Raw genomic sequence first — 23,944 nt, forward strand, 5'->3', positions numbered from 1 at the left:
CCCCACCCCACCCCCTTCAAACTTTACTAATGTATTCTTGGCAGGGTTTCTGAAGTTCTGAGAAGCTGAGGATTCTTGGCATGCCTTCTGATTAGGAGGAGACTCAGAACAGTGACTCATGCATAAAGGCAGCAGACAGCCTCTTGGGGCGGGGGCGGGGGGGCAGGTAATTTCTGCTGCCCTTTTAAGTACTGCGACGGATGGAATGATCTAATCACAGCACTGTCTTTCTTCTGTAGACCATTGCCCCAATTTCTATCAAAAGCCTTTTGTCTCTCTTATCTCTTAGTATATCTAGCTGGTTGTTCTAGTAGCCTACTGACGCCTCTGCTCCCCCCCTCCCTGTCCACTCCCCTATTTTTCTCAATTGGGTGACGGGCGGGGGTTGCTACTCTATTGTTGTTCAATTGATTTGAATTCGCAGAAACATAAAACAATGACAGTATTATTAAGGGGGGGGGGGAAATACAGTCACATCTGCAGCAGAAACAGGGCAGAATGGCCTGCTATTCCCTTGCACCTTGATGATGACCAGGTGGATGCAGACAAGGTCCTGGGAAGGTACTTTGAGCTCACAGAAGCCTTTGCATGAGGGATGGGGAACCCACAGCCTTTCGGATATTGTTCTTTTTATTTATTAATTAAAATATTTGTATACTGCAATTTCATAAAAACAACAACAACAGCAAAGCGGGTTACAGTTAAAATAGAAACACTACAAAAAACTGAACACAGACCACCAGTTTGACTATTAGATTTCCCTCCCCCTTAATTGTCTGCATAAGACCAGCAGCAAAGAGAAGTCTTCAGTAAATGTTTGGAAGTCATTATAGAAGGTGTCAGCTGAGGTCATAGCCACATAGCTTTTCTTCCGCCCTCTGCAGCACAGGTCGTGCCTGGAAAGCTCCGCATCTGAGCACTTTTGTGTGTGTGTGTTTCTGCCCCCGAAAAACCCACCCTTTAAAGCTTGATCGGTGCAAATGGGACTCTGCAGAAAACGCAAATTGACGCATGCTGCGATTGAGCGCTAAAGAGTGGGTTTTGCAGGGAGAAAAACTGCTCAGACACAAAGCTTTTAAGAATGGACCTGTTCCTGGAAAGAGCGGGGCGGCAGCGAGGAGTAAGTGTGGACGAACCCTATTGGGAGAACATTCCACAGAAGCGAGTCATTAACTCTGAAGGCTCAGTTTCATACGGATGCCAAATGAGCCTCCACAACTTGGGGACAACCAGCGACACTCCTACAGATGATCTGTGATCCCAAGAGAAGCATCAAAGGGATTATTATTAGTATGGGCTGCGAAAGAGCAGAGATGGCGGTTGGGAAATGGCGTTTGATGGAAGTAACTACATTACCGCCACGAGACATACCTTGGCTGTTGCCTTCTTCCTGCTCCTCACCATCAATGACCAAGCGCCTCCTCTTGGGTCCCAGAGGGGGCTGGACGGGCTCCTCCCTGGAAACAAGGGCAAGAAAGAGGGGTGTTGGTGTGTGCCTGCCACATACAAATGCCAGACATAGACTCAGGGAGAGAAGAATGCAGAATCCCACCCCAGTGCTCTAGGCAGGTTTCCACCACCAAAACCTGTAGCTCAGGTGGCACAAACCTATAGAATGGTGTGCCAGGTTTTTTGCTTTCGTATCAAATCATAAACTTCTGAAAAGAACAGGGAGATGTGGACTGAATTGGGGGCGGGGAAGAAAACCAAGTAAGAAAAATCAGAGCAGCAGGATTCCAGCTGCTGGTGGCTGGTCATCGATTGAATTCAGAAAGTATCAAACAATGGAGCAGTGCAGCAAACAGAAAGAAGTGGCAAATGGGAGCGGACAGGAAGCAACCAACTTCTCTCCTTGTTGTGCTCCTGCTCAGAACATGGCAGCTTTCACTCTGAGAGCTGGAAGTGCAAGGCTGCATGTGACTCATTGTTTTCTGCCTCTGTGAATCAGATGTGCAAAAATAAAAATAAAAATAAAAATAAATCCTGGGCTTGAAGCACAGAGCTGCTCAATTCCGTTATAAATGAACCCCACCCAAGATCTAGAATGAATACAGAAGGGGGAAGGGCCGTAGCAGTTTTGCAACTCCTGGCAGCTCTGGATAGGGCTAGGAAACAACAACTGCTGCCAGTCCATGTAGACAACAGTGAGCTAGATGGATCAATGGTCTTGACTCTGAATAAAGGCAGCTTCCTGTGTTCTGCATGCCACACCTGAGTTTGTTTCTGGCTATTGCAGCCTCCTCCATGCTTTTAAGCTATTGCAATTCATCTGGCCCACTTTGTATGAGGTGTTGTCACCTTCCCACACCCCGGTGCCCCCAGTTCTTACTTTCCCACAGTCAGGCATCTTGGCTGCTCTGTCTCGAGATGCTCCTCCGCTGAAACCGACAAGAAAGAAAGTGCGTCAGCTGGGAAGACAAAGGCAGCTCTGCAAAGGGAGGTGGCAGCTTGGTGGCAAGGCAATTCAGTTGAAGGTTCCTGACAAACTTAATTCGAGTAAAAGATCTCTAAGGAAGGTGCTAAAACTTTCCAGAACAGCTGGTCTCCCAAACACCCAACCGTAGCACAGGCTATTATAATTATAATTATTATGAATTACTGAACATCTCAGGCATAGCAACGTCTATAGAATTTTGTGCCCATGGCTGTATTCACCTAATACAGCTCAGGGACATGTTATTTGAGATGTCCCTTTTGTAACCCCAGTAGGTCATTGCCTCCTGAAGAAGAATTTCTCCTGCAAGTTCCAAGGATTTCAGAAGCCCTCTCCATAGTAACTCACGAGTGGTGCTTTCAGTGCAACCAGCATTCCTGTAGAGACGCAACAGGTGTCCACTACCTGGACTTCCCAGAAGCAGCTGAAGTCATTTTTGCTTTGAGAAGTCTTCCCAATTGAATGAGTAAAGTCTCTGCCACGGATGTTAACTTTGCATCATTCTTATTTTCTTTTTTTAAAAAAAATATTTGCTGCTTTTATTACACTATGTACATCTCCTGGAGACATAGAATCAAAGAAATTGTAGAGTTGGAAGGGACCGCAAGGGTCATCTAAGTCCAGCCCCCTGCAATGAAGGAATCTTTTGCCCAACATGGGGATTGAACCCACAACCCTGAGATTCAACTGTCTCACGCCCTACTGACTTGAGCTACCACATACCGTATATGGAAGGAGATTAATAAACAGCAACAGCCGAAACAGACTTTGGACATGCCTGCCTTATGGCCTGCCATGTGCTCCCTTTTCCCAGCCAGGTATAAAAGCAGGATGTTCATCAAGCCCCTGGAAGGTTACTATGCTAGTTGGGCTATGCCTTGCTCATGGGGTCATAGGCTGGTTAGGCCTGAAAAACATCTTGCCCTGATTACAGATGCAGCTGGGACATACTCCATGTCTCCCATTCTGCCAGGACTGCCAGAATCTTTCCCCACCCAGAGAAATGCAACAATATGAGAAGGCAGAAACCAATTCCGCAAATTCACATGTTTTTTAAGAAACGAAACTTAAAAGGGGGGGGGGGGAGAACCCTGTGTAAGCATTTGAGAGCATGCCCATCTAGATTAACGTTTTTGGGTTCAATAATGTCAGTATGAACTAGGATGCTAAAATGGGTTACAGATTAACCACAAGTTGGAGGAAGTTATTCTAGACTGAGTTGTGCAATCAGTGAGGGCTGAGCTTGGGGGCATTAGTGCTGATACTTTTAAGTGTCTGTCCTTTATTTGTACTCGGGTGTTTTAAAGACACTTAAACGCAGAAAAGTAGCATGTGAAACCGTTTCCCATGTTATATGGGCAGCTGCCTAGAGGAAGAAAACTAGTGCACAAATACGCCCTCATTTTACAACATGTGCATCTACAACAATAAGAGACTCTAAATCAAAAGACTGTTTATATATGACAAACAATGGAGGTTCTGAGGGAAGTGAAAGGTCTATTTGGCAAGGGGAATGGGACCTTTAGAGGGACTAGGAGCAATTGAGCTTCTAATTCATTCATTTTGCATTTTTTAGTTCCTGACCTCAAAACCCAAGTAGGTTTGTATGAGGGAACATGGCTTCCCAAATAGCCTGGACCTAAGCCATTTGGGTCTTCATCGGTTGTACCCAGCACTTTGAATTGTGTGTGCCCAGAATAGACTGGTAGCCAGTGGCGCTGCTGGAACAAGGGAGTGGCATGCCTTTTCAACAGGCAGGGTTGTTTCAGTGTGTTTCCCCTTCCATACACCTACCAGCTAGTTGCTCTTTGGTCTCCCCTTCCACTTCTTTTGAAGCAATGGAAGCAGCTGCTTGTCGTAGTTGCTCTGGGCTGAGCTTGGCTGGGATGCGCCAGAAAGATTCCTGTAGGAAGTAAAGAAGGTAAAATACATGCTGCTAGCTCCGGGTTACAAGAAGGCACTGTTTGCTTCTGCAGTTGGCTCCCCCTTGCAAGCTTCTTGTTCCCAGAAGAGCTAAATGAAGGGGATTATTGCCCTCGAATTAGTTGCAATAGTAGCGGAAATTAAGGATTGGTGCACCAGCTTGGTTTTAAAGGGTTGTAGGCAACAAAGTCGTTTCATCCATGTAAGGAGTTCCACTTGTGCAATGGAACTTGTCCTCTTTATGTGTGCCTCCCCCCCCCAAAAAAAAATTGTTCTAGGGGTTCATCTACCACTCCAAAGCAGATGCAATGTGTGGAGGGGACACTATGCAGGGAGGAGAGAGGGAGGGAAAATTCTGTTTTGCAAGAAGGCCTTGGGCAAATCAGGATATAATCCAAATTTGCTCTGGTCATAAATCACTGGGACAAAACACTGCGACATAGTCAAAAAAGGAGAAAGGACAGATACCAAGATAGAAAAGGCAAACCTTTACGAAATAAATGCAGGGCAGGGGGGAGGAACACCGCATTAATAATTATCCTATCTTCTATGATTGTATGAAAGGCAAGATTACAAAGAGCCAACTGAATGTTCAATGTTGCAACAGAGCACAAATGCTGGAATATTTCTGCAGACAGAGAGAGAGCGCCAATAGAGGAATACAAGCCACTGTTCCATCACAGCCACAAACTTAAGTTAACATGTAATTGTGGCTGATGAGACTGAAGCACTTCCCGTCTTTGTTTAGGAGCATTTGGGAATGCTTTTGCTCATCTTTCCTGAATATTTATTTACATTTCTCCCACTTATTTCAACATTTTCCTTAGTCATCTCCAAAAATGTACATACAAAGCCGTAAAAAATCACAAATGATGAACAGGGTTAAATAGAGGGCTTTTTTGTGGGGGACTGTACCAAACATTCCTGGAGCTCATACTTTATAACCTGTGTTAACTTAGGATCCTGGATGCGTTCCAAGTTTTTCTGGGTCACTTTAACCTAGGAGAGACACTCGGCTGCCTTATTCTAAACAGGAAATAGTTAAGCTCACAGAAACCCGGCATCAGTTAAAGCAGGAAAAGGTGGAACATATCTGGCAGCCCTCTTTGGAGAAGTTTTTAATAACTGGTGTTTTAATGAATTTTTAATCTTTTGTTGGAAGCCACCCAGAGTGGCTAGGGAAACCCAGCCAGATGGGCGGGGTAGAATTAATTTTTATTAGTCTTTCTCAATGAATGATTAAGGTTGCCCTTCCAAAACACAATAAACCAATACAGTGGTACCTTGGTTTAAGAACAGCTTAGTTTATGAACAACTTGGATTAAGAACGCTGCAAACCTGGAAGTAGGTGTTTTGGTTTGTGAACTTTGCCTTGGAAGCAGAACATGTTTGAGTGTGTTCCATTTCTAAACTGAGTCCCCCGTTGCTATGGGAAAGCAGGCCTTGTTTTAAGAACACTTTGGTTTAAGAACGGAATGGGTTAAGTTCGTAAACCAAGGTATTACAAAAAAAAGTCTGTTCCTTAAAAAATGTTTTACACCCGCAAACCCATTCTCCTTCCATATCCTCTAAGGGATGCAGGTGGCACTGTGGTCTAAACCACAGAGCCTAGGCTTGCCAATAAGAAGGTCGGCGGTTCGAATCCCCGGAAGGGGGTGAGCTCCCGTTGCTCTGTCCCAGCTTCTGCCAACCTAGCAGTTCGAAAGCTCGCCAGTGCAAGTAGATAAATAGGCACCGCTCTGGTGGGAAGGTAAATGGCATTTCTGTGTGCTCTGGTTTGTATCACAGTGCTCCTTTGTGCCAGAAGTGGTTTAGTCATGCTGGCCATATGACCCGGAAAGCTGTCTGTGGACAACTCCCTCGGCCTGAAAGCGAGATGAGCGCCGCGACCCTATAGTTGCCTTTGACTGGACTTAACCATCCACGGTCCTTTACCTTTACATCCTTTCGCAAAATAATTACCTGTTCACTGGCTGGGGCTCGAATCCCTACTTTACGCAGAAGCTTCTGGAAGCGCTTGTGTTCCATAGCATCCTCATTCTCTTCAGACAGTGGCACCAAAGGTACTGGCTGGGCACATCCTGGCGAAACAGGAATCTATCAAGCTAAATTCTAGAATTCCCCAAACTTTGGCACTCCAGATGTTTTGGACTACAATTCCCATCTTCCCCCCACTGGTCCTGCTAGCTTGGGATCATGGGAGTTGTAGGCCAAAACATCTGGAGGGCGGCAGTTTGGGGGTGCCTGTTATAGAACCACATGGGAAAGAGCAGTACAGTATTCTTGTCTGCAACATCCTGGTGGATATTTGGCTCTTCAGCCTTTGTCTTCCTTATTAGACAACACAGATTGATCCGAGCTTATATGCTGCTTTCCCACAGTGAGCTGTGCCCAAAGCACCTTGGACTGAAGGGAGAGCTCCGTCAGAGCAGGAGACAAAAGTTTATTTCAGGGTTGTGGGTTCAAGCCCCACATTGGGCAAAAGATTCTTTCACAGCAGGGGGTTGGACTAGATGACCCTTGCGGTCCCCTTTCAACTCTACGGAAACATTAAAACGCAGAGCATAGGAGAAAACATAATATGCAAAATACAAGGCGTGTTAGCAAAATAAAATGACAAATCAACAGCTTCACAAACGCAGAATAAATCCAGTATTACAAATAAATAAATAAATCACCTAGGCTTAAGTACAGAAATTACAGAAGTAAGAAAGTTAACCAACTATAATGTTTATGGCACTGGTCTTGCTGCACCTCAAGGAGCCTGGGTTAAATAAAGTTCAGAGGGGAGGTGACATATAGCTAGCTGGCTCCCACATCATTCAGAGGAGGCTGACGGAAGCAGAAGGGAAATATTAAGTTTTCTTCCTCAGCCTCCTGGAAGTCGCAACTGCTGATGCACTGAGACACCCCAATGCCGTTTAGCGAAACAGTGGCACAGCAGCTGGGAATACAAGCCTCAAGACACAAAGCTCATTATCTCTCCCCCCCCCCGGGGGGGGGCAAGAACCTGGAATCTGCAACATTCTCCCTGTATTTACCATCCTCTTCTCGGTCAGAAGCTGTCCGGTTCAGGCAGTTCTGGAGCCATAGCAGAGGGCCAGACAGACCTACGGAGGAGACAAAAGCGAGTGGAAAGATGAAGGGGCTCCTCCTCTCGATACCTTTAGGCAAGGCCCAGTGTTAATGGGTAGACCAGGCCTTCTCCGATACATGTGAAAAGGGCGAGGTGGTAAAACAGACTGGATAGGTCAGTGAAATCAGTGTTTTAACCCCCCCCCCAAGCAATGCTCAAATCTCTCTGTATTTCTGTTTTTAAATCAGCCCAGCAGGAAAATGACTGGGTTAGAGATTCTTCCTGTTATTTGCATGGGAAGTTCTGGTGAACTGAACAAAATTTGTACTTCCCACCAGAAGCGGCACAAAGTCAATTCTGCCATCCTAGGCCCAAATAATGTGTGGGTAAACAGAAGCATAGGGACCCAGGTGGTGCTGTGGTTAAACCACTGAGCCTAGGGTTGAGCCCGGACACTGAGGTCCAGCTCCGAGGGCCTCCTGGTGGTTCCCTCACTGCGAGAAGTGAGGTTACAGGGAACCAGGCAGAGGGCCTTCTTGGTGGTGGCGCCCTCCCATCAGATGTCAAGGAAATAAACAAACTTTCTGACATTTAGAAGACATCTGAAGGCATCCCTGTATCGGGAAGTTTCTAATGTTTTATCATTTTTTTAAATATTCTGTTGTGAGCCGCTCAGAGTGGCTGGGGAAACCCAGCCAGATGGGCAGGGTATAAATAATTTATTAATAATAATTTATTATTATTATTATTATTATTATTATTATTATTATTATTATTATTATTGTTATTATAGTATTGCCGGCCCCCCAAACCACCATGCCTCTGTGAGCTGTGCCGCAGCATGCTACAATTCCGTCTCTTGCCACCAGGCTCTCACCTTCCTGCCTCAGGCACCGCACAAGCTCCTGGCGGTCTCTTTCCGATGTAGCTCCTCCCTTCCTGTTAGGCTGCCCACCCAACGGCCTCTTCCCTACACCATGGCCACCATCCTTCCAGGTTGACTCCCCCTCTTCCTCGCTATCGAAGTCATCCGCTTCTTCCTCCTCCTCCTCTTCGTCATCTTCCTCAGCCTCGTCCAGGTCAGGTACTGCAAAGTCCTTGGGGAACATGTCCTTGTTCTGAAAGGGAAAAGAAGATAGCTTGCCATGGGGATCATAGTTAACAAGAAGCATCTTCCTCCTCCAACTGCCAACACAAACACTACGCCGGGGGGGGGGGGATCAAACCATTACCCACAGGTACACCCAAAGGTAACAATGCCAGCAAGGCCCATCTTGAAGTTGCTGCAGGAGAAAAGGGAGCCAACCAGCCCAAGACGGCTGGTTAAACGGCTCAGGACCGCAATACCTCAAGGACCGCCTCTTTCCATATGAACCTACCCGGACCCTGAGATCATCTTCTGAGGCGCTTCTTTGTGTGCCCCCTCAAGAGGTCCAGAGGGTGGCAACATGAAAACAGGCCTTCTCTGCAGTGAAGGCATTCAGCTCCACACCCTGCGCAACTTTATAGAACTCTTGTCATCTCTGCCCTTAGTCCTTTCTAAACTCGAAATCCCCAAATGTAACCGTTGCTCGCTAAGTGAATAGCTCCAACCCTTTGATCATTTTGGTTGCAAAAGACTTCTACAGGAATTCTTGCTCAAAGTAGCTTCTGAATCAAAGCCAGAGAACTGCAGCAGAAACCAAAATGAGTTGAGGATGAATACATCTGTGCCCCTTGCAAAGGGAGAGGGCAAGATGATAATGAATTAACTTGATAATGAAGCCGAGTGTTGCAATGGGGTCTTGCTGATAAGACTGGCCAACCAGAATATAGATATATAAGCGCCGGGGAGACGGCTCTGCATTCCCAGCTTGGTAATTATACGCCCGTGCCTCGTCTCCAAACAGGTAAGCTGCTCCATTCTGGTGGATGGGCAGGGGCCAGCATGCTATTTGGGGTGGGGGTGGGGAGATTTTAGGAGACTTGTAGAGGAGCAAACTTCAGGGTTTCATTTTGAAGATGACTGCCAGGATGGTGTGTTAGGCTAGCAGGAAAGCACCTTCTGTTTCTAGAATGAGGATTAGCATCTGGAGAAAATAAAAATCTTGGCATGTAGAAGCAGCTCAGATGCTGTGACATGGACCAGATCTCTAGGAGTTCCTTGTGTGAGCAAACTTGGCTGCATTGCAATTAATGGCTGACTCAGCTGCTTTATGAAATTGTGCCCTGATTTGTTTCCTAACTGCCTGCACCAAAGGGAAAAGACACTGCTTTGTCGTAACATTTCCCCCCCAGTGAAGAACCCTGATTGCTATTATTTTAAGCAGCTTTAACAACTCCATAGAGAACTCTGACCTGTACAGGATGTAACCTTCGGGACATAACATGTTAGGTTTTTTTTTGAATGCTCGCTTGTTCATTTTTCATCTCCCATCAATTTGTGACCTAGATCTTGAGGGTTTGCACAAGGAATGGGGAATCGGGGGGGGGGGCTCCACTTGTTGCTGGACTACAATTCCTAGCATCCCTGGCCATTGGGATGCCTTAAAGCAGGGGTGGCCAACTCCCAAGTGACTGTGATCTACTCACAGAATTAAAAACTGGCAGTGATCTACCCTTGGGGGGGGGGGTCAGGTCAAAGTTGTTGAGCTTTTTTAGGAACAAAAGTCCTGTTTTTTTCAGGTGAAAGAGTTGAGCTCTTTTTTAGGGAGAGGAAAGCCCCATTTTTTGGGGGGTGCAGGGAGAAAACGTTGAGCTTTTTTTAGCTGAGCCAAAGTTGTTAAGCTTCTATGGGGGGAGCCAGTGATTTACCGCAGACGTCCAGTGATCTACCGGTACGATCACGATCTACCTGTTGGACGTGCCTGGAGACCCCTGACCATTAGGTCCAGTCGCGGACGACTCGGGTTGTGGCGCTCATCTCACTTTACTAGCCGAGGGAGCCGACGTACAGCTTTAGGACCTCCCTATTTTCATGGGAGTAATGTTGGAGGGTATAGAGTTATGCAACCCCCGAGCCAAGGAGATAACTATATAACCTTTAGAAAACATCTGGAGGCAGCCCTGTATAGGGAAGATTTTTTTAACATTTCACTATGTTTTTATATGTGTTGGAAGCTGCCCAGAAAGGTTAGGGCACCCCAGTCAGATGAGCGGGGTATAGATATTAAACTTACTACATACGACATCCCTATTAAATGTTGGGAGGGTATGGCCTCCTGTTCTTAAAGCTGCCGCATTCTAGCCAAAACATGCTCCTGATGAAGGGCTGAATAATACAGTTAAAGCACATGACACCCCCCAGAGAATCCTGGCAACTGGTCTACTCACAGTTGCGGCTCCTAGAACCTTTAATAAACTACAGCTCCCGGGGTTCTTTGGCAGAAGCCATGTGTTTTCAATGTACAGAGTGCATGTGACCCTTGTTTCAAGCAGGAGACAAGGCTTTCTATTGGCTGTTCAACTCTTCAGCAGGCCCTGTGTGGGATTACTCAGCAGAGTAGGCGTTCTTCGAGATCTCTGTCTAGACCTGACAAAATGCTGGGTGAGATTAATTCCCTCTTAAGGGGAAGGCCGACTTTCACTTCAACCATCCAAAAAGAAGTGAAGCAAGCACTCATTTTGGGGCACGGAGTCCAAACTCCAGCAGCTTTTCTTAGGGCACATTCTGCACAGAAAGCAGCTGCAAGCAGAGGTGTTTTTTTTTAAGGAAGCAAACACAAACTCCTAATGCCCTCACATGTAGACTTAACTCTGGCTGCTGCCAGGGCATAGTCCCAGCATTCATTGAAAGCACAATGATAACCGCTTTAAATAGTGATGGCTTCCCCTGAAGAATCCTGGGAGATGTAGTTTGTTGCGGTGCTGAGAGTTGCTGGGAGACTCCTATTCCACTTCGAGAGCTATAGTTTACAGATGGGTTTAAGAGTCCATTCCTCTTCCCAGAGTTACTCTGGTAACTGAGGGGAATAGGAGTCTCCTAACAACCCTAGTTCCATGTACTTAGAAGTCTGCAGTCCCCAGTCAGTCTAAACCACTAAGCCTCTTGGACTTCCAGATCAGAAGGTTGGCGGTTCAAATCCCTGTGACAGAGTGAGCTCCCGTTGCTCTGTCCCAGCTCCTGCCAACCTAGCAGTTCGAAAGCACACCAACACAAGTAGATAAATAGGTACCGCTGTGGCGGGAAAGTAAATGGGGTTTCTGTGCGCTCTGGTTTCCGTCACGGTGTCCTGTTGCGCCAGATGCGGCTTAGTCCTGCTGGCCACATGGCCTGGAAAGCTGTCTGTGGTCAAGCGCTGGCTCCCTCGGCCTGAAAGCAAGATGAGTGCCGCAACCCCAGTCGCCTTTGGCTGGGCTTAACCATCCAGGGGTCATTTACCTTTTTATCTACCCCAATGCCGCACTCCTCCATACAGATTCCCAATTAAGAGCTAGATATTCTGTCTCTTCCTTTCAACAGGGCTTCCAATGAATCTGTCCAACATGTACCTGCCCTCGCTGCCTCCCAAGGCCTTCTTGGCTTTCTTCGGCTTCCTGCTCCTATGCCATGAATCAGAAGTGCACTTGCTGTCCATGGCGAATCCCAGGGAGAAGACTTCTGTAGACCACCCACTGACCTCTGACTCCACCTCTGTTCCTCTCCGCATCTTCCTGAGCTCCATCTCCCCCCAATCCCCCCAGTTGCCCCGAAAAGGGGTTTCCTGTGAGGACTTGATGCCTGAAGCCCTGGACGGTTTTGCTGATGTGCCCAAGCTCTCCCAGACCCTCATCCGAGCTGCATTAGTGCTGGCCCTGCAAAGGGCAGGCTGTAGCGGGCATGCGGAAACCCTCGTCCTGCACCTCTACGAGGACCTAGGACAGGTAGATTCGGACGACCTCCTGTTTGCGATGGCCGGGACTCTGAACACCACTCACTCCCCTGGTCAGAGGAAGAGCAGCGTTGCCTTGCAGTTCAACTTGGACCAGCTTGCGCAAACGCCCGTCCGGCACTGCCGAGGTCTGTTGCCGGTGAACGGATCCCTCCTGCACGGCAAGGCGCACAAAGTCTACCGGGGTTTTCCGGAGGCTTCCAAAGCCTGCCAGCGTCTAGGGGATTCCTGTGCCGGAGTGGCCTCCAACGGCAGCAGCTTCTTCCACGTGGTGGAAAGAAAGGGCAGCTACTTCCTGCCCCGCTATGGCGCCTCCTCCTGGCTTCACCAATGCCGCAAGCTTGCGAGAGTCCGCCGTTCCACCTCGGAGTACTGTGACAATGAGATCGAGGCAAAAATCTATGAGGTCCTGGACTGGATTCCTTGGGTTGGCACCTTCTACTGTTTTGCCACCAGCGTGTACTATGCAAAGCTGAACTGCACAGAACGGGCACGAGAGCGTGCTATTAACTGCGCCGTAGACATAACCCATGATTTGCTGCTACTTGTGACTGGCGGGGCCAGCGGCTTTCTTGGAATGGGGATTTATGCAGGGCTAAAGCCAAACTTGAAGACGGCGGTGCGTACCATGGTCCGGTATATGAAAGAGAATACACACCCTTTTCCTGTCCCTTCCAACTACTCCGGTCCAGTCACCATGTTCTAGTTGCTCCTTAACTGTTCCCAGCCCAGATGAAGCGACTATTGTAAACTCTTCATACCGTGGTGCCTAGAGAACACAATTTGGGGGGGGGGGAGCGGCTTCGAAAACAAAGGATCCTTATTTGCTTGCTTTTGTCTGCTAGAAGTGCTAATTCGAAGTGCGGGTTTTGAAATTATTAAAAAGGCCTAGGATAAGACATACTGTATCTGAAAGCAATGTGGAAAATGAACCCTGAAGTTATGATATTGAGTAGTACAGGAATTGTTGGACTTATTGAATAAAAGACTTTGCTCCTGTACGTGAGAGTGGATGCCAGGCCCAAGACCAGCCAGCCCCCGCAGAAGGAAGAAGCCTCCAGCAAAGAAGATGAAGAAGATTGGCAAACTAAACTATTGAACCATTTAGGTTAATTTAGTCAATGTAGAATCCAAGACAGAAAAAGGAATTATTACAAAAGGGGTAAAGATTTGGTGCTCATCTTTAAAGCTTTGTGTATATACTTTTATGTTAGCATAACTTTTGAAACTCACTTGTATTAAGATGAACAAGGCTTAAAAATCGGACTATTAAGATTAAAAGGTTTTAAGGATGTGTGTGAAGAAGTATTAAACAATGAAACCAGGAGGAGGAGGGGAGGGAAGTCAAGCAAAAATACAGTGTTTTTTTTTCATTTTGATGGTTTCCCCCCCCCTTTATATACTGTTATTATTATGTTTACTTTTTGATGTTATCTTTTTGGAAAATAAATAAATTGTTAATTTAAAAAACCCGAAGTGTTGGTTTTGACCTATAAAGCCTTAGATGGCTCAGGACTAAAATACCTCAAAGGCTGCCTACCTGGACCCTGAGATCATCTTCTGAGGCCCTTCTTTGTGTGCCCCCTCCTCAAGACGTCCAGAGGACGACAACACAAGAACGGGACTTCTCTGCAGTGGCTCCCCGTCTGTGGAATGCTCTCCTCAGGGACGTCCACCTGGCGCCATCATTATACACATTTAAGCGCCTGGCAAAAACGTCCCTTTTTAACCAGGCCTTTGATTGATGTGATTTAGATCCTATGTCCTTTTAAAATATGGGGTTTGGGGGGGGGGCGCTACTGGGTTGTTGTTTTTATTTTTATTATGTATTTTGTGGTTTTACACCTTGATTTTATTCTGTGAACTGCCCCGAGACCCCCAGGTATATGGCGGTATATAAATTCAAATAATAATAATAATAATAATAATAATAATAATCTGTCCAATGACGCAAAGGTACCCATGCACATTCACACAAGCATTTTATCACTCACACGTAGGCAGGAGAGAAGAACGGACGAACAGAACAGAAAGTAGGTGCCATACCGCAGCAAGGGAGCCAGGCTTGCGCCTGCGTTTTTTGTAGAGCTCCTTTCGGTCAGACACCAGCCCCATGCTGAGCAGCTTTTCGACAACGCGGGCCTTGGAACGCTTAGCGGTGATATGTCTCATCACATTGGCCAGGATATCTGCAGAGAGGGAGAAACCGTGGAAGGACTCAATCGACACTCAGCTCCCAAGAAGGAATGGTTCTGTGTGCCCTCACTTCTGTGTGCCCTCATGGATGCCGAGAGCATCGTTCTTTTCAGACACCATTCTGGCGTCACCTCTGTTAATAACCCCATACGTGAAATGCCAAATGTAAAATATATTACTGCTTAAGTCAGAACTTCCCTAACCTTTCATGTTGATGACACACTTTTTACATATGCATCATTTCGCGACACAGTAATTCCGTTTTACTAGCAAACCAGAGCTTAAACCAGGGGTCGGCAAGGTTTACCTCGCCTGGGCCAGTTGACTCCAGCAGAGATCCCTCCGTGGGCTGGATCGTGAGCGCACGCGGTTGCGATTTCCAGCGTCTGCGTAAGACACAATTTCCGGCATCTGTGCAGATGCAATTTCTGCACCGCGGAAGCGAGTCCCTGCACCGCCCTGGTTTAGCGCAGCGCACAGGGACTCAGCGGGCGGCTCGTGGGCCAGTTAAACAACCCCCATGGGCTGCTTGTGGCCCATGGGCCTTAGGTTGCCTACCCCTGTGGCTTAAACTAACCTCTAACTAACAGACACATATCGTGTGACACGCTGCAGGCCGACACACTAATTTGTCACGACACACCGTTTGGAAAGCTCTGGTTTAAGTGCTGCACATATTATTCTGGAGCTGGGGGAAAGCAGAGGTGGGTGAAGGGGCTGAATAACCCTGGTTATTGGAGGTTTGCTGGAAAAATAACCCCGGCAAAGGAGCAAACACAGCACCAAAGAAGTCTGTGAGTGTGGCTTTAAGGAGGCAGGGATTCCCTGGCATAGAAAGTATTAAGCTCCGCCCCCTCTACAAGAGCAGGCATCCCTTTTAATGGTTGCAAACTCGGGATGCTCCAACCACGCAGACCCTCACCATCTGTTTCCCGGAACTCCTCAAAGAGGCGTTGAAGTTCCAGCTCCTGGTCCTCTGTCCACAATACAATGCGCGTCCCCTTCCTGCCAAAGAAAGCACACCACAATAGCAACTATGGCGCTACCTGCCTCCCTTCCACGCCTCAACATTTCCCAGCAAGCAAGGAAAGGGGTGTGTGTGTGAAACTATAAGGTGCAGCAAGGAGAATAAGAAAAAAAAAAGGACAAGGTTCTCCAGTAAGAAGCCTGCATGGACTGAATCACATGAGGGAGAAGGGCAGGGCTGTGCATATTCTGTAAAATTGCATTGCACAAGATATTGGCTGCAGGAGCTTCCTGCAGCCAATCAGAAGCCGCTCTTCCGTTTTCAAAATGTTTTGGAAGTTGAACAGATTTCTGGAATGGATTCTAAGGTATGACTGTACTGAAAAAGTAGTATTGAAGTGATATTAAAATTATGCATATCAAAATTGTTTTAGTAATTTTTACGTTCGTTTGCTTTATTTGAAATTAGCTATCAATTACTTTTAACTCTCCCTTTCAAGGATCACTGCCTTGTCGTGGCGGACGGACTTGAAAAACTCCAAGAAGCTATGAGCTATATGCCGTGCAGGGCAACCCAAGACGGACGGGTCATAGCCAAGAGTTTAGACTAAATGTGATCCACCTATCCACCTGGAGAACTGGCAAACCACTCCAGTATTTTGCCAAGAAAACTCCATGGACATAATAAAGGAGCAGCTTTGAGAAGTGAGAGTTTCCAAGGCATGCTCTGGTTCCTGGGGTCACGGTGAGTCGAACACGACTAAGACGTCTAAACAACAACTTTTAACTCTGTAAATTATCTGGATATGCAGCTGTTTTCATTAGAGATTATATTATTAGAAAACGAATGTCGTTTTATAATCCGGTGAATTTTCAGAACCACATTTTTTTTTAAAAAAAATGTCAATTTGCTTTATGTCTATTTAATATTATTGAATAAAAAAAACATTGCGAGCTTTTTGCCCCTCCCTATGACTAGCTGAACCAAATAAAAAACCTGAAGATTCAGCACATAAGCAAATGTGTTTCTTCGATGCATTATTCACGTCACAAAACACAGTACATTTTCATCATAAAACCTGCATTATCTGGAAAGACAATTCTGATATGCAGGTACAAATATTTAGGATGAGAACAACTCTGTGGGCTGCCCCTGATTTGTTTCGCTTAAAACGTGAGCGAAGGGACATTCAGATCGCGTGCCCTAAAAGAGATTATCTAAATGTTCAAGCGTATGATTATCTTGCAAAATAAAAGGGCGCAGCAGCTTTTCTAACGGCTTCCACAGGCAGCCTCTGCATGCTGCCTAACAACATGGAAAAATCAGTATTTGCACACGGTTTTTGTGTACAAGGGCTTAAAATTCTGCACCCACAACCAGCAGAATCCACTAGGAATTCTGGAAAGAGAGAGAGAGAGAGAGAAAACCATAGAAGAGGCAAGCCACACTCTTTCCCTACAATTGTTATCGAGTGGGCCAAAGCCCTGAGGCAGCCCATCAGAGAGAGGAAGGTCGCAGCCCTCTGAACGAAGACCCACCTCTGCCGAGGAAAATCCCGTAGGCTCTTTGCAAGCCCCAAGCGCACCAATCGCTTGGCCACCTGCTTGCGTGTCCAGTTGCGAGCCGTCAGGTGTGCAAGGATGTTGTCAAGGATATCTTCACCTGGTGTTGAAGAAGGGAAAAGGGGAGAGGCTTAGTGGCTGGGTGAGGAAGAAGATCAGGCTCTCCACCCCCATGCAGGAAAAATAAAGTAGCAAAAGGCTTTCCCCAACCAAGAAGTGGCCTACACATTTTGCTCACCTACCTGCTCACACCTGTCGCTTTGGCAAAAGCTTCCCTGTCTGTGGCTCGACGGCAATTCTTACTTGCCACTGGCCACTACTCTTCATTAGCCTTTTCAGATTTAGGATCTGCCACTTGTGACGATCCTCCCTTCTCTATTACTAACAGTGTGCTGAAGGAATTCAGTTATTGTTCAAACAACCCACTATTCCTTCTTTCTCCCAAATAAACTCCCCGTTTTTATATGGGTTTGCTAGTACATAGAGTACAGTTCCAGCTTTCCAAATAACGTGGCTCTGTATCCGTAAAAACTCCAGGCATATATTACAGGAACAATCTTGTGCCCTCAGTAAGGTTTCCCTCTCAGCTCAGGTTCACCTCAGCAGCTGTTGCCTCAGCACTTTAGCCACTGCAAGGCACTCTTTCCCTCCACTTGCCTCCCCTGTGCGTGACTTTGAGATGCAAACTATCCACCTGCTCCTCAGGCTTAGTTTTATCTTCCCTCTTCAGTCACCACCCTTTTGAGTTTAGGTACGTTGCTGGGATAAGGAGGAACATCCAATTTGACACAACATAGATGAAAGCTTTATTTAACTGGAGAACATGTATATTTCTTTATGGTTTCATTTGTTTAAACTCTTAGTTCATCATCTTCTTTTCATATAACACAGACTTGTTAATGCAGCTCCTGCATCCCTCTCTAACACTCTACTCCCAACTGCCGACTCCCAACTGCCAACTCCCATTTCGAATGTCATCTAGCTCCGCCTCCCAAGGAACACCTGCCTATAATGGGAGTGATAGATTAACCCATGATGAACCGGAATCATCATCAGGCACCATTCCGCCACACCACTCATCCCAAACTGCAACATGGGGCCAGCTCAAAGTGCCTCCCCCCCCCCAAAAAAAATTATGGACCCGGAAGTCCTTTTTGTGGTAGCATTCAGCATTCAACCCTATCCAAGAGGACCGGAGAATAAAATGCAGGCATCCTGTATTGAGTCTCAATCTTGCTATATTTGGATTGCACACATCCATCCATGTCATTTGGTACCTTCCACTTCCTTGTACTTGTGGAAAAGTTCCCTCAGCTCCTCCTCGTCTTCCTCAGTCCAATGAGCAGCCTTGAGGGAGTCCGCACTGTTTGGAAAAGGAGAGAGAATAAATATTTAGATGGGAAGGCTGAAGTGTGGTTTTACGCTCCCGTCCTCCACAATAAAAAGAGATTTAACTTTAATTCTTCTCACTTGGTATTTGATGTGGAATAATTTTAAAAGTGAACCGGTGGTTTGTTCAATTTCACATGTGAATTACCCACGTGCACCTGGAGGTCTGCTCACCAAAAGCATGTGAGGGAAAGTAGGAAGAAGACGCCGGAAACTCTCCTGTCACTCCAAGGCTGCCATGATGTGGCAACCCTGCATGGAAGTCCTTGAATGCTGTGCTACCTCCCTCCGACCCTCAATTTAAAGGCAAAAGGGCCCCTCACTTGCTATGTGTCTTCAAAATGCGCGGACAAAGAGACACAGGGAATCTGGACGCAGAGACACAGGGACTTTGTTATATAGGATATTGCATTGTACTGTAATTTTGTACTATGAGGTTCTTTTTCTGTTCCATTGTCTGCTTTATACACATAGATATTTGTTAAATAATAAGCATCCCCACAAAACAAAAAAAGGAATATATTGAGAGAGTGGCCACTTTGTGGAGGAGGGTGCCCTGCACCCCTCACTCCTTTCTGAAAACGCCCCTTCAGAAACTTAAAAAGTTGCTGGAAAATATTCCAGGAGCTCACGTTTCATCTTCCTCTGCCACACCATAGCCTTCAGTCATCTCCCGAATCACAGCCGTGCTTTTCCAGAACAGCAGCTCCACGTAGGCCTTCTTGTTGCTGGCTGCAAACGCAAAAAACTTGCCCACAATGTATTTGGCAAAAGTCACCAGCTCCTAGGGTTGGAGAGAAGTATTTATCTATTTTGAGTCTCAGGGCTCAGAAGTCACTGCTGCTCAGCGCTACGGGAATATTTCATGATTTAAAAAGTAGATATGTTTTCCCTCCCCCCCTTAACTCAGACTGCTTAGACAAGACAGATATTTCAGGTTTCCTTAATAATACTGCATAAATAGGAGGAGGTAGGATACATGTCAGATTCAAGCAGGCAGAAAATCTGCAGATTTGGGAATTGTCTTTACTTTTTTCTTCTTCTTAGCTCGCTTTATAAAACGTAAACAACTTTTTGTTTTCCCCCAACTGACTCATGCCAGATTCCTTCCTCGGCAAATTGCCAAAGAAACAAACATTAATCCAAAAAGGCATTCCTGATGATTCTCAAAAGATTATGTAAAAAGGCCCCTCCCTTTTTGACATGCAGATAATAATAATAATAATAATAATAATTTATTATTTATACCCCGCCCATCTGGCTGAGTCTCCCCAGGCACTCTGGGCGGCTCCCAATTGAATATTAAAACAATACAGCATTAAATATTAAAAGCTTCCCTAAACAGGGCTGCCTTCAGATGTCTTTTAAAATTAGGATAGATGAAAAGGCTAGGTACTGCTAAAAAAACAAAAGGGAGGCATCGAATACACGTAGTGCCTTAAAACATTCAAAACAATGTTCTCATTAATTCTGACAACAACCTTGCAACAAGGCATCTTGCAGGCAGAGTGGATGGAAACTGCTACAGTCATCTGGGCGGTAGAGGCACGATTTGAATTTGCAATTTCCCTGTTCACAGATCAATCCACACAGACTGTATTTTCCCGTCTATAAGACACCCCCATGTATAAGACGACCCTAAATTTAGGACATTTTTTAAGGGGGGAAACCTAGCCTTATACACAGAAAAATAGGGTATGTTTACCTAGGAACAAAGTTTTCAGTGGGGCTTGCTCCTTTGTAGATGAATTTAGGTTTGTAGCTGATCGTTTCTGGCTACTGCTGAGAGACGAGTTCCACAGCCATTCTGTCTTTAAGACTTTTATTTTGTGCCTGATATATACAGTGCAATTCCAGTTTCAAGAACACATGTCTGCTCAGTCTGACGCAGATTCCCCCAATGCCCCTTGCCTGCTCCTCCCCCAGCATAAGAACCGTGGGACTCCAAATCGCCTCCTTTTACGTTTACGTGCCCTGGAATGTCTCCATTCAGACGCGAACTTGAAAGGGAGGGCCATCTCCCCGCTGGACACTTCTCCCTCCCCCTCCCCCTGAGTGTCCGTCTTAGATTTCAGTAATGGCTCTAGGATGCTGTCTGAGCCTTGGTGCCTCTCCAGTTCGGTAGTCAGGGAACGTTCACTGCTAGAACCTTCCCTGACAGTAGCCTTCACATTTCTGATGATGCACAGGGCAACACAGCTACCGTGAACCCTCACCTTGTAAGCTGCAGCAGCAGGGTCACCGAGGAGCCGGTTGAAGAGGCAGAAGACAGAAAGCTGGAAGAGTAGCGCCTCCATCTTGAGGTCACAGGCGATGCGGTGCAACATTTTCACAACGCAGTGGTTGGTGTGGGCGCTGTTCTGCTGGTAGTTCTTGAAGAGCAGGACATAGGCCTTGACCACACTGGCACTAGCAAACCTGCACACCAGGGTGTAGATATTAAACACGTTCAGCGTAAAGACCAGGGCGAGATATTTATAGTTAGGGCTGTGTCAGGGGTTGTTCAGACCAGTGTTTCTCAACCAGTGTGCCTCCAGATGTTTTGGGACTACAACGCCCATCATTCCTGACTACTGGTCTTGCTAGCTAGGGATGATGGGAGTTGTAGTCCCAAAACATCTGGAGGCACACTGGTTGAGAAACACTGGTTCAGACTACTCTTGAGTAACGAGCTTCCACATACTTGTCTTTCAAAAGTCTTTATTGGTGCACGTTATTTACAGTGTAGTGAGCTGTTGGTTCATGGCTTCTCATTCCATTTCAGAATCTGGCACTGCCCCTTTTCGCCACTTTGACCAACATAAAAGCCTCGGGACAGTGAATCTCCTCCCCTTTCTCCTCCTCCTTAATTCCGGTGTCGGGGGGAAGGGTCTACGATCTGCTTTCTCCCCGTCCACCCTTCCTGCCTCTCTCTCTTCCCGCCTGTGGAGCAGGGGCTCTCCCATGCTGCCAGAGACCTGGCACTCCTTCTCCGTCTCCTGACTAGCCCCTTCAGACCCTGTGCTTTCATGACTGCTTGGAGACGGACTGCTCCTGATGAGAGGGGGAGGTTCTCTATAACCTTTCCCCCCTTACAGGCTGCTTGCATACTGCGACTCCACAGAAGTGCAAAATGTGTTAATGGGCACAGGATTCGGCTTCCTAAAGTTCAGTCTCTCTTTCTTTTTGTTAAGTGAAGTTTCTAGCCTTTATGATGGAGTGGGGGGTGGGGGAAGGGTGTCAAAAAATGACATGGGCAAGAATGCCAGAGGAAACAGCCTCAAGACATTTGAAACGCCCTGGACACACAGAAGGATATATATATATATATATATATAAGCTCTTACAAAACAAAACGAAACCCTGTTTACCGCTTCATGTAATCCAGGAAACTGAACTCCCTTTCTGACACCTTTACAGACGCCAACTCTTCCTCGGCGACTTCCTCTTCTTCAGCTGCCTCCTCAGGTTCATCTGTCTCAGGTGCTGTTTGTCCTGCACGCATTTGAAGGGGGTGTGTGAAATGTAAGGGCATTTGAAGATCCACAGGAAGCGAAGGGGACACTTCCCTCGGGAAGATCCTTAGCAGCCCTCCCCCCTCCTGCCCTGTTGCTGTTCCTTTCTACTTGACTCATGTAGAATGGACACTCACGAGGCAGGCTGGCAAAGAAGATTTGTCTCAGCAGCTCCACCTCTTCATCTGGGCCAAGGGAGGGCGATCCAAAAACATCTCCTTCTGGCCACACCTCCCTTACGGAATAGAAGGAAAGCGGGAGTTATTAGCTGCGTGCAACAGTTGGGGTAGAGTAGGGTTGATGTAGAGTTGGGTCAAAACCAAGTCCACATGCCCACACACCCCCTTAGCAACTATAGAATTGTGAACAAGCGTAATAATCCAGCAAACACCACTGCTTGTGTGCCTTGTGTGCCTTCTCGGTGATGGCGCCTGCCCTGTGGAATGCCCTCCCAACAGATGTCAAAAAGGAAAACAACTACCAGACTTTCAGAAGACATATGAAGGCAGCCCTGTTCAGGGAGGCTTTTTAATATTTAATAGATTATTGTGTTTTATTCTTCTGTTGGAAGCTGCCCAGAGTGGCTGGGGAGACCCGGCCAGATGGGCGGGGTATTATTATTATTATTTTTTATTATTATTATTATTATTATTATTATTATTATTATTATTATTATTATGTCTACCGTATGTCTGTGCATAGAGATGCATCCGATTGGCCTTCATGAATACATTCATAAATGTTTCCTTCCAAATAACATTCCTAAGCATATTTTCGATAAATGTCTACAGAACAAAATAGGCCTATGTGAAGCTGGCAATCTTTTCATAGTTGGGGGTGTGTGGAACCCCCATATTGCCCATGTCACACACTCCAACCCATAACCATCTCCTCCTCCTCTTAGTCCCTCATGTCAACATTTAGATTGCAAGCTCCTTGGGACAGAGACCTGCCTTCTTGTTATTCCAGTAAAGGGACACACACACACTGCCAAGTTCACATTGGCCATGCATTTCTGGAAGAAGACCCTTCTGCTGCACATGTTCATTTGTTAAAGAGGGCTGCTAAAAGAACACTTAATGAAGCTGAAAACCTAGCTGCTTCCAACACTTCCTTTACTTTTCAGGTTTCTGACAACACAGAGATGGTCAACTCTGCGTGTCAAGAAAGGAGTTTCCAAACTAAACGTACGGAAAAAACTTTCTGACAAGAAGAGCTGTTCGGCAGTGGAACAGACTCCCACAAGAGGTGGTGGACTCTCCTTCCTTGGCGGTTTTTAAGCAGATAGTTGGATGCCCATCTGTCATGGATGCTTTAGCCGAGATTTCTGTATTTGCAAGGGGTTGGACTAGATGGCCCTTGGGTCCCTCCCAACTCTATGATTCTAGCAGCTCCTCTGATTCACCAATAGTCCTTCACATACTATTAAGGACACTGATACATTCACTGAAGCCACTTCCTTACCTTGCTGAATGCAAGAGGGACAGAGCTTCAGGTGCCTGGCCAGCCAGTAGACTGTCCTGGATCCGTACCATGGCCTCAGCTCGTTGCTCCTCCAGTGGAATTTCCGAAGCAGCATCAAAAGGGACAACATCCTCTGGGAGAGGCTCAGGACCCTGATGGCAAGAAAGAGATACTGGAAAATAACCTTTGTAAAAAAAACCCAGAAGCTTTTCTTTTGGGAATCATAGGGACGGAACGACCTAAATTGTACAGAAATTTATTTATGTACACAACTACAGCGGCAAGGATGTTATTTGCCCCAGAATGGAAAGAAGAAGTCTTGACAAAAGAAGAATGGATACAAAAACTTATGGAATATGCAGAAATGGCAAAACTAACTGGAAAGATAAGAAATCAAGATAACAAACTTTTTATAAAAGAATGGAAATGGTTTATTCAATATTCACAGACAAACTGCAAACAGATAAAAACAATGGCAGTATTACTGTAATAACCTGCAGTTTCATAAGAGTATATATTTAAAGTAGATAATAAAATGAGCAAAATAAATGAATTTGGGTATGTAGAATATATTAAAGAATAAATTAAA

General features: G+C 46.2%; 2 protein-coding genes across 3 annotated transcripts in view; one reads left to right on the forward strand and one right to left on the reverse strand.

The window, feature by feature from the left end:
• The window catches only part of TIMELESS (timeless circadian regulator), a 49,294-nt gene that overhangs the window by 1,272 nt on the left and 24,078 nt on the right, over window positions 1–23,944 (reverse strand). For both annotated transcript variants that reach the window (XM_060272037.2, XM_060272038.2), the window contains exons 15-29: window positions 23,356–23,507; window positions 22,029–22,126; window positions 21,748–21,871; window positions 20,614–20,815; window positions 19,030–19,181; window positions 18,286–18,371; window positions 16,985–17,108; window positions 15,402–15,484; window positions 14,330–14,472; window positions 8,311–8,551; window positions 7,399–7,467; window positions 6,320–6,438; window positions 4,229–4,337; window positions 2,330–2,378; window positions 1,372–1,457 (exon numbers count right to left, since the gene is read on the reverse strand). In XM_060272037.2, the coding sequence (XP_060128020.2) occupies window positions 1,372–1,457; window positions 2,330–2,378; window positions 4,229–4,337; window positions 6,320–6,438; window positions 7,399–7,467; window positions 8,311–8,551; window positions 14,330–14,472; window positions 15,402–15,484; window positions 16,985–17,108; window positions 18,286–18,371; window positions 19,030–19,181; window positions 20,614–20,815; window positions 21,748–21,871; window positions 22,029–22,126; window positions 23,356–23,507 (1,837 nt within the window). The remainder of the gene's footprint in view (window positions 1–1,371; window positions 1,458–2,329; window positions 2,379–4,228; window positions 4,338–6,319; window positions 6,439–7,398; window positions 7,468–8,310; window positions 8,552–14,329; window positions 14,473–15,401; window positions 15,485–16,984; window positions 17,109–18,285; window positions 18,372–19,029; window positions 19,182–20,613; window positions 20,816–21,747; window positions 21,872–22,028; window positions 22,127–23,355; window positions 23,508–23,944) is intronic.
• Window positions 10,525–13,096, forward strand: LOC148686727 (apolipoprotein F-like). Its single transcript, XM_088661324.1, has one exon. The coding sequence runs from the start codon at window positions 11,883–11,885 to the stop codon at window positions 12,987–12,989; it is 1,107 nt and encodes a 368-aa protein (XP_088517450.1). The 5' UTR covers window positions 10,525–11,882; the 3' UTR covers window positions 12,990–13,096.

The sequence above is a fragment of the Zootoca vivipara genome, chromosome 2 (genome assembly GCF_965207765.1).
Source record: "Zootoca vivipara chromosome 2, rZooViv2.hap1.1, whole genome shotgun sequence".
Classification (NCBI taxonomy): Eukaryota; Metazoa; Chordata; class Lepidosauria; order Squamata; family Lacertidae; genus Zootoca; species Zootoca vivipara.

Coding starts and splice junctions, on each gene's coding strand:
- LOC148686727 (XM_088661324.1), top strand. CDS start 11,883: ATGAATCTGTCCAACATGTACCTGCCCTCGCTGCCTCCCAAGGCCTTC.